Raw genomic sequence first — 10212 nt, 5'->3', positions numbered from 1 at the left:
TCCTCATGCATGGGTCCGGGCATGCCAGCATGCAAATCGCTTCCAGGCGCTGAACGAGCACGGGGGTTGTGGGTCTTTTTGTCTTTTCTTTTTATGGGGGGGGGGGAAATTCAGCCCGAGGCGGCTCCAGGCTGAAGGTACCCGATGGCCCCATCTCCCAAACCAAGGAAAGCCCATGTAGGAAGAGAACAGATCTCAAATAACTATGGCAATTCAATGGCATGGCCTAAAGGGGTGCTTTGTTTCTTTTCTCCTATTTTTTTTTTGGTGTGTGTTTGTTTTACTCGTTTTAACTTTTTTCCTCTTTTTTTTTTTGCTTTTCTCTTTTTAAAATTTTGCTGCTTAACTAAATGCAAATCTCATCCTGCGTGAACAAACCCTTTAACAACGTGACTTCTGGGTTTCCTATCAACAATAATCAACAAAATGGGAAAACAGACAAACAAAAAAACAAATCCATTTTGGGGCTGCTTTGGAAAAACACACGAATCCCAGCAGCGGGTTTGGTTTGTGTGTGCGTGTGCGTGTGGTTTATTTTGCTTGTTTGTCCTAAGTTGCATTGACTGATGTGGAACATGCAGTATCCACCTGCCCAAACAATAGAAAATCCATTTTTTTTCCTTTTTTTTGTGTGTGTTTCACTGTTTGTTCACAAGGGTCCTTGAAAGAGGTGGGAGGTCACTGCTTTAGATGCAACGCCACGGGAAGCAGACTATGTTTGGTATAAGATCTTCAGGTAAGTGTCTCCACAGCTGTTCTGTATTGATATAATTTTTGTGGGTTTGTTGTTTGTTGGGGTTTTTTTCCGTGAAGTTTGTAAACAATCTTTTCACTCGCAAAGGTTTTAATTTGTACAACTCTATGCCCTATTTCTTTTTGTCTCAACACTTGGATTCCCTGACGTCTTTTGGTCTTTTGGCTCTTTCCCGTCTCCCTTCCTCCGCCCGCTGCTGCTTCTCCTTCTCGGGTTTGGTGACGCTGTCGTAGGACGGGAGGGAGGCGGTGGACGGCGTCCCTTCCTTTTTCTCCCGGTTCGCTCCTCCGTTCTCCAGTTTGGAGACAGCCCTTCGGCCGATGAAGCCTCGGCGTGCCAGCCGAGCCCTGTAGGCTCTCTGGATGACCACTGCCGAGACCTCCTCCTGCTTGCGCCGCAGCGTCGTCGTGATGGGCTCGTAAGACACTTTGGAAGGGTTGGACGCCACAAATCGCTCCTCCATCTGCTGCCTCAGGATATCCAGCTCCCCGCTGTCCCCCAGGACGCGTTTGGTGAAGGCGAAGAGGATGTCCAAGCAGTGGATCCTGTCGCCACTCACCATGGGCAGGTCCATGGCGATGAGTTCGATGGTGTTGGGTTTGGGGACGCGGAGCGGGTGGTCCAAAGCATCAGCGAAGTCGGCGAGCTTGCTGTACTCGATGAACTGCGTGGCGTCGGGGTCAAACTTCTCCCAGATCTCGTAGAAGGTCTCAAAGTCATCCTCGCTCAGCGGGTCGGCGCTCTCCTCCGTCGCCACGCTGAAGTTCTCCAGGATGATGGCGATGTACATGTTGACCACGATGAGGAAGGAGATGATGATGTAACTCACGAAGAAAAAAATCCCCACCGAAGGGTTCCCGCAATCGCCCTTAAAGCCGCTGCCGGGGTGCTCCTTGTCCAGGTCGCAGTCCGGGGGCCGGTTGAGGATGGGCAGCAGCAACCCGTCCCAGCCCGCCGACGTGGTGATCTGGAACAAGCAGATCATGCTGTTGCCGAAGGTCTCGAAGTTGAACATGTCGTCTATGCCGGCCTCGTGCTTGACGTAGGCAAAGTTCGACATGCCGAAGATGGAGAAGATGAACATGACCAAGAAGAGCAAGAGGCCGATGTTGAACAAGGCAGGCAAGGACATCATTAAGGCAAAAAGCAAAGTGCGGATCCCTTTGGCTCCTTTGATCAGACGCAGGATCCGTCCGATGCGAGCCAGCCGGATGACTCGGAAGAGAGTGGGCGACACAAAATACTTCTCAATGATCTCAGCCAGGAACATTCCTACAGAGGAAGAGAAGGGACAAGCGTGACCACGGAGCCGCAAGGCCGGCCGCTCCTTCCGAACCTAGACCCCGAGGGCAGAACACCTCGGGCAGATTTTCTGCGATTAAGGGGCCCCATCTTCCGGCAGCCTTTTTGAGCGCCCCCTGTCGCGTTCGGCAGGTTTTACAGATTGGCCGCTAACGAACAAAAGCCTGTCAGAGGAAACGGGTCGATTCAAGAGGCAAGCAAACCGAAAACAAGGGTGCAAATCACATGCGGGTGCAGGAAGCGCCGCGATGCTATTTTCAGTGGTTAGCAAGCATTAAAGCGTTCGGATGAGGTGAGGAAAATTTCCGTTTTTAAAGAGCAATCGTCAAGTGCTTTACTCCACATAGCTGGAAAGGAACACCAGAACAGAGGGAGGAGGGTGAATTAGTCAGGACTTGAAGCTGCCAAGTTCTGCCACAAGTCTCTCCGCAAGGCGAAGAAGAGAGCCTTCAAGTCCTTGCACCCTTCCAAGACAAGGAAGCGCTCCGCCCTGCAACCACCACGGCAGCCCAGCACTCACAGAGCTCGCTCTCACCGCTGTCGCACTTACCCACGATGGACAGAATCACAACCACGAAGTCAAAAATGTTCCACCCGATGGTGAAATAATAGTGCCGCAAGGCGAACATCTTCAGCACACACTCACAGGTGAAGAAGATGACAAACACCAGGTTGATCCAGTACAGGATGTCCTCCATCTGCTCGCTTTGCGTGTCGGTCTCCACCATCATGGTGACCATGTTGAGGCAAATGAGCATCATGATGACTATGTCGAACGCTTGCTGAGTGACGAAGTCAAAGACGGCTCCTTGGATGCGGTTCTGCACAGCGGGAGAGAGGCAACGAATCAAACGAGTCAGAACAAAAATCAGCCAACAAATTATCCCGCGCATGGTGCAAACGCGGGTGAGGATGTCACTTTTTCGATATCTCAAGAAGCTTTCAAGGCAAGCCCTAGCCACCATTCGATCTATGCACAGCAAAGGTAGGGAAACGCTACTAGTTCTACCCCAAACGCGCTACCCCAGCTCTACTACTGGCATCATCTTCCTCCTTGTCGAGAACAAAGGTGGGTGATGCGGGCAAAGCCTCTCAGAAAGCGTCGAAACGCGCTCGGGTCTCGCTCAGCGCGACCCACGAGGCTGATAACGGCCCAAGACCCCGCTCACTCCCACCAGGAGGTTTCCCACTCTCCACCTACATCCTCTCGGCCCGACGGGGCTTTCAGCTGGTGGTTCAAGCGAGCCAACTCTTCATGTCGACCCCAGCTGCAGCACTTGGACCTTTCTCAGCTGACACCCGACTTATAACGCCGAGAGCGCGGTGACGGGGAGTCCAGCGCGAGTCAGACCGAAGGATGCTCCTGGAGCTGAAGCCCCTTTGGAAGTCTGAAGGTTTTTTCCCTTCAGCTTCGTACTCACCAGAGGCCGGGGAATAGGTTTTTGAGGCTTCTTGGAGCCCAGTTTTTTCATGGCGTTATAGTACTTCTTCTGTTCTTCCGTCATGAAAATATCTTGACCTCCAAAGTAAAGGGGCAAAAGGAAAACTGGTTACAATCGGCCCGAAGGGAAAAGGAACGACATCCCAGCTAAGTCACGAGGACACCTGCCAGATGAGACAGAAATAACTAATTCCCAAGCTGTACTGGTTTTCCTTTAAAGAAAACGGAGTATTTTTCCTCGGACTAACAGCCTTCCCCCTCCCCTCTTGCGAGGTGTCGCAGCCACCCGTGCAAACCCTCAGCTGGACTTGGAGAGGAAAAGCAGCATCTGACTGAATGTTTTAATCACAATTCAACAAAAGCCCAGAAATGCCCGCAAATGTAGTCCAGGGAGAACGCTTCATCTGGCCCGAGCTTTACACGAAGCTTTGGGCTCCCTGAGCCTGTTCAGCCGGTCTCGAGGGAGTGACGCGCTCAGAGTCCCCGCGGCTCCACGGCCCGAGGCTCTAAGAACGGAGGTTTGTGCCCGTCCTCAGCCTTTATTCTGCACAAAAAAACCCCATTGGCCTGAAAACTCCACAGGCCTGAGCTCCCCCGGTGAGCAGCGAGCGCGGATCACTTATCTTTTTCTTCTGCTGGTTGAAGTTGTCGATGATGACACCAATGAACAAGTTCAGGGTGAAAAAGGAGCCGAAGATAATGAAGATGACGAAATATATGTACATGTAAATGTTGTCCTCGTACTTGGGTTGCTCTTCTTGCTGAATGGGAGATGAGAAGAGGAAAAAAATGACATCTCAAAGGCATCATACAAAGCCAGTGGATCCCCACGGCAGGCAGTCAGGCTTTATAAAGCTGTGGTTTTATATGGAAAATCTGTTCAAATAAGTACATGCATGCATGGTGTACGTACATAGCGGGAGGATGGCGATCTAATTTTCAGAAATGTAACATGCAATGGGTCAAACTGGCTCTCAGCTATGAGGTCAGTGCCCATAAAACATAGGGTGATTGGCAGATCGCAAGGGAAATGGTAATTTTACTGACAAGCACTGGCAAAGGGAAGACACCACCCTTTCTTTTGAAGAGGGATGGGTAAGACCATCCCCTGAGCACAAACGAACATTTTTTATGCTGTCCTGACATAGGCATACTACTTGTTTCCAAGCTTGCAATCAGCGTAGGGCAAGAAAATCCATTTTAAAATCTTTTTGTATAAAACCAAGAGAAAAGAAGAAACAAAAAAATAGAAAGCAAGAGGGAAGTAACGATATTTGCACGATTCCAGCACGCAGGAACAAGAAAAGTGCCTGAAGAAAGAGCTCCAGCCCAGACATAGCTTCAAAACTGGATTCAAAAAAACCCCACGTGGGCTCCCATGGAGACGCCAGCCTCACAGAGGAGCTTCTGGCTAATTCCTCCCCATAATTTATTCTGACGATGCAAGACAGAACTTCACTGTGCTCCTTCCTTCCCTGTATTTCTACTCCAGCAGGAGCTTGACCCTAAAGCAACGAGAAGAACCCTGCCCCGTTGGTGATCTTCTTGAGCATCTTTTAACTTCTCACACGACCAGAGCAACCAGAAGGAGCACTCAGGGCTCTACGGTTGTCACCCTCGACTCGACCAAAGCGAAACAGCGCAGTGAAATATCAGGAGGCGAGTTTGTGGCCACGCACTTTACCTTTCTGGAATCTACTGCTGCGTACATGATGTCCATCCAGCCCTTGAAAGTAGCCTGGCAAAGAAAACAGACAGAATTCACCGCAAATAAACCAACGAGGCTGAGCTGTGCCGGCCGCGGCGAGGATTCCCTGGCACCCCTGATCGCCCTCTGTGCCCAACTTTGATACGACTCGAATATTTCTCTTTTCATTTAATTCAAATCAAAGTAATTGCGTTCGAGGAATGGGTCCGGGTGAACCTCACGAGGTTCAACAGGGCCAAGCGTGAGGTCCTGCCTGTGGGTCAGGTGCCTTCCAACCCAACCCCCCTCCCAGATTCTAGGACAAACGAACGTAACCGCGCTTCCCGTTGTCTCACGGGGAATTTGGCAGATTTTCTGGAGCATGGGGGCCACCCGCTGTGCTGGGAGACCCAGCCTGGGCAAAGGCATGGAAAATAATGACCCAAAGTGACCCAAACTCAAGCAGGATGAATGAGATGTGGGATTTCCCAGAGGGGCGATGAGCCCAAACATGTTAGACGACAGCTACGAGGTAGCTCGGATCTACCCCTACGAGGGAGACGGCGAAAGCCAAACTTACGACTTGCAGAAGAGCCAGATATCCCGCCCCGACGTTGTCAAAGTTAATTTTCACGTTCTTCCATCGAATCTCAGTGGAGTTGGGCGGCATCAGGGCTTCGCACTCTGTCTTGTTGTTAACAATATCTATCTCAAAGCGCTCCTCAGCTGTTTCATTAAAGCAGTAATGATATTTCCCGGCAAACAGGTTAACCCCCATAATGCTGAAAATCAGCCAGAAGATAAGGCAGACCAACAAGACATTCATAATGGAAGGGATAGCGCCAACCAAGGCGTTGACAACCACCTGTGTTGGAAGGGGTGGGAAAAAGTTTCAGTATAAAACACGAGGCAGGAGACAGCGAGCATCAGTACAGCTGTTTTTGGGGGGGGAATAGGGGGTAAGGCCACTGACACATCTGTGGCGTTTACTCCACGCAGAAGTTGGCAGTGAACTTATTCCAAGCGGTAAAAGAAATTCCGTTCAAAGGCACCTCCTGAGGCGCCGTTTCCACAAACGGGCCAGGTTGGTTGATTTACCAGGGGCAGTTTTGGGTCGTCGCTTCTTTCGTTAAAACGACAATTCTGTTCGCGAATTGGAGTTGCTGAAAGGGAGGAGGGGGCATCACCGAGTGAGGCTCAGGCTCTCTTCTTAGGAACGGACAGGCTCCTAGCTAAGAATTTTCTCAGAGCCAAGCTGGAGGGCACTTTTGCCCGTGGATTTGATGGGTCTTATCAGCCAGTGGCCCTTACGGCCATTCCCCACTGTCAAACAAGGCTGTTTTCACTTCGGAGCCCGTCTCCTGCTCCCACCGAGGCCGCCAGCAAACGGTGCGGCCCCGACCTCGGTGGGGACAGGACCGAGCCCGGCGTTCGCTCTGTTAAGACTAAACATGGAAGATCGTAGTTGTGACTAAGCAAGGCCAATCATGTTGTCTCAGGCAGACAGCTGAGCATGCAGCTAGGCAGGCTCAAGGAGACAGAAAAGCCACGTTCCTTCCTCCGAACCGCAGCAAACACCGCGGGAAGCCACAACGGGGTTTTGTCAGAGCTCGTATCTTCCACCATCTCCTCATTTTAGCCTTTCGCCGTTCGGGAGCATCACATCCCTGAAGCCTCCTGGCCAACACGTGACGAAATGCAAGCTCTCGGGCTTTTAACAGAGGCAGGATGTTAAACCTTTTGCTGCGCTCTCCTAATTTAGATTCCTTTAACAGACGAGCAGAATCTGAGCTGGTTTTACCTCAGTTCTGGGAGTCTGCTCCAGCTCGCGGTGCCTGGGGAGCACCTGAGCTGCCACAGCCGGTCGTGGCCACCACCAGGAGTCCCCTGGGCTCCTACAACATCCATGCGTTGGATGCAACCACCACGGCCACGACAGGCTCTGCAGAGAGCACCTCCAGCAGTGTGGACGTGAAGGAAAACTGGAGACAAGGGGCATCAAGACAGCAACCAGCGCCACAACTGCTAAAGGACGTCGTGATCTCGTCACCCAGCGGGGAACAAAGACCTGCGTTAGGTCCAGCCCTCCAGAGAGGCTCCATGCGGAATGCCTTTGCGTTCCTTCCGCCTTCCTCCGACCCAACCGCAGCTCGCCTGTTTGGCTTGAGATCCTTCAGAGATCGATGCTCTGGTTTACTCCAGTTCCACATGGGAGGTGAAAAAAAGGGTTCGGACCTTCCTGAAGCGTGGTGGCTTAGGGCACGTTCAATTTGCACGGCGTGCCAAAAGATCTGAGCGAAGGAACGTGGCTTTTGTGCGCAGACTGACAAGAACGCATGCACGGTTCATAGCACTACTGTCAAACCTCCTGAATAATTTAAGAGCAGAGCAAGCTCTTGAAAATGCAGATTACTATGGAGTAGAGAAAAGCAAAGAACTACATTTTCAGTTTCCTTTGCAAAGGCATTTCAGATCTCTATTCTCTGGCCTGGAGGAATTGTTCTGGTTTACATGGGGCAGCAACACTTGTCTTCGAGTCACAACAAAGGCACAATAATTGGCTTTCGGTAACTAGCAGGGCTGTACTCATCGCTCTCTATCAATTGGGTGAAAATCCCCCCCTTTAAGCACAAGAATTTCCTGATTGTGCGTGTTAGAAATTGCAGCTTCTCTCCAGCATGGCTTAAAAATTTAGCGCTAGGACTTCTCCTTTGCGACCCCTTAGGCAGGACCCAAGCCCAGCCCAGCCAAAGCTCCGGCTTTGCGCCGACGGCAAAGTTTCCATCCTTTGTGCCCGTGTTAGGAGGTTTAGAATTAAGCTAACCGACACAAAGAAGTAACGGCAGGAGAACATTTTAGGGAAGAAATAACCCTCTGTGGATTGTTGTCATCTATTTCTACCACTGCCTACGGAGTTTGAGGATTCCCGATCAGCTCAGTGCCCCTCGCACTGTTATTTTGTGCTACAGTAAATCCAAAGGAGATCAGAAGGATCCAGGTGGAATTGCTCCAGTCAGACCCTGCAACTGCTACTCCCTTCCTTTTAAAAAAACCCCACATTTTCTCTCCTGTAGTTGTGAGCGAGCTGGGCTCTAGCACGAAAGTGTTCTAAGAGCGCCTGGGAAGCCCATTCAGACGAGAAGCCCTTCGCTTAACAATTCTTTGGCATGTTCTTACAGGACTACTTCAGTCTCAAATGGAGGAAAAAGGACCAAAAATGCAGAACGTCAGCGGCAAAGCAGCGAGACACTGCGCTCATGTCAAACCCCCGAGACAGTGGTGCTGGCTGCCAATTTGAGGAAAGCTTGTTAAGTTCAATGCTTTGCTTGTGCTTCGTTGCTGGTTCCACAGTGACAGGACAGGGGACCATAAAGCATGGTAACAGGGAGGGAGTGGAAAGGAAAAGCTTCACTATCAGACAAGGCTTCCAGTCGCCACCAGACTGGACCGAGAACAACAAGGTGCAACAAGAGGAATTAAACCAAAGCCTGTTTTTCAAACAGCCGAGCTCCCCGCCAGTCCCGTCCTGCAGGCCTGCGAGATCCGAGGGAGGAAGCAGCCTTTTGCCCGCTCGCTGCGTTTTTAAAAACCCCTCGGGCAGAGTCTTTCAGTCCAATCCCACCAGCGGCCAACGCCTCGAGGGGCTGGGGACACTGAGCTGGTTCAAATTCTGCTTCTTTGCACCTGGTGATTCTCCCTAGGTAAGAGAAGCCCCCTCGGATGCTAGAGGCCAAAGCCAGGCTAGATGAGAACAGCCAAGTGTTAACATCGGCTACAAACGGCGTGTGGGTCGGGCCGGTAGTTAATGTAATGAGGCAGCTGAATGTTGGGAGGGGAGGGCGCGGCGGTGGGCAGGGTGAGGGGACATCCACAACCGAGTCAGCCGCTGCGTCGCGGTTCTCTTTTGGAATTTTCTTTTCCGCCAGTTTTGATCGGTTCTAGCATGCTTAAAAAAAACCGCTCCACGGGCATGCAGAAGGATCAGCTGCTAATGGCATCTTACCCTCATGCCCTCAAATCGGGACAACGCTCTTAAAGGTCTCAAAGCTCTTAGTGTCCTAAGGGACTTTATGGCACCTAGTTCCGAGTAGCTTTACTTTTGAGACTGTGATCCCAAAATCCCCTGGCTGCTGTTGCAGCATATTTAAAAAAAAAAAAAAGAAAGAAAAAAAAAAAAGAAAAAAAAGGTTCCAGACTGTTAGAACGAATCCCCTAGCACTGATTGCCCAGCCCAGGCTGCCAGCACGGGCGGCCCCCGTCATAAATACCGAAGACATGCCACCAGCTGCCTACTTCACTTGACTGAAACGACCTGGAAGGAAATAATGCGGTTGAGAAAGGCATAAGAAAAGAACAGAGGGGCAAGATCAGTGAGAGAGAGGCGGAGACACACAGACGGAGAAGGGGTCTGTCGGGAGGAAGAGCCCAAGCGATGACAAAAGCCTTACCCGCGCCCTTCTCTGCCCGCAGCGTCCCGGCGGCTCCCATTAAACTGAAGCCGGACAAATGTTAAAGGCACCTGTGAGAAAGAACACAGGTAAATACACACGCCGCACAGCTGGTGCTCTGCCGCGCTGCTCACGCCGCGGGGGCTGCTCCGGCCCAGAATTGCGCCGTCCCCGTGCACAGCGGCCCCGACTTCTGCCGGAAACCCTCTGCTCCTGACGACGAGGGGCTGCTGCGCTCGTTTTTCTCTCTGCCCGCCCGAAGCTGCGGCGATGCTTATGAGCGTCTCCGAGGGAGGATGAGGATGGGTGAGCCCATCACGGCCGGGGGCAGCTTTCGCAGGTCGGGTTTACGAGCCCATGAGGGCCAAGAAAACCTCATTTTCTTTAGCAGCCTGGGGTGCCCCTGGGGCTCTGGGCTCCTGAGTGACCGAAGCGGCGCTGAGGGCACCTCGGCTCCCACAGCATTAAGCCCAAGCATGAAAACCTGGGACCATCTGCTTTTTTTTTCTTTTTACGTGCGCTTCAGGCAGCAGATCCTCCGCCCCATGAGCAGAGGGAAAACTTTAGATTAGACTTGAGA

The 10212-nt window shown here is 51.6% G+C and overlaps 1 protein-coding gene across 1 annotated transcript in view; it reads right to left on the bottom strand.

The window, feature by feature from the left end:
- Positions 1–878: 878 nt before the first annotated feature.
- SCN8A (sodium channel, voltage gated, type VIII, alpha subunit) overlaps positions 879–10212 on the bottom strand; it is a 37648-nt gene continuing 28314 nt past the window's right edge. The window contains exons 20-25 of the mRNA XM_009865005.1: positions 5765–6049; positions 5182–5235; positions 4121–4258; positions 3478–3582; positions 2607–2877; positions 879–2026 (exon numbers count right to left, since the gene is read on the bottom strand). Coding sequence (XP_009863307.1) covers positions 882–2026; positions 2607–2877; positions 3478–3582; positions 4121–4258; positions 5182–5235; positions 5765–6049 — 1998 coding nt within the window. The 3' untranslated portion in view covers positions 879–881. The remainder of the gene's footprint in view (positions 2027–2606; positions 2878–3477; positions 3583–4120; positions 4259–5181; positions 5236–5764; positions 6050–10212) is intronic.

This window comes from Apaloderma vittatum, unplaced genomic scaffold (genome assembly GCF_000703405.1).
Source record: "Apaloderma vittatum isolate BGI_N311 unplaced genomic scaffold, ASM70340v1 scaffold13802, whole genome shotgun sequence".
NCBI classification, from domain to species: Eukaryota; Metazoa; Chordata; class Aves; order Trogoniformes; family Trogonidae; genus Apaloderma; species Apaloderma vittatum.
This window is presented reverse-complemented; position numbering and strand designations above follow the sequence as displayed.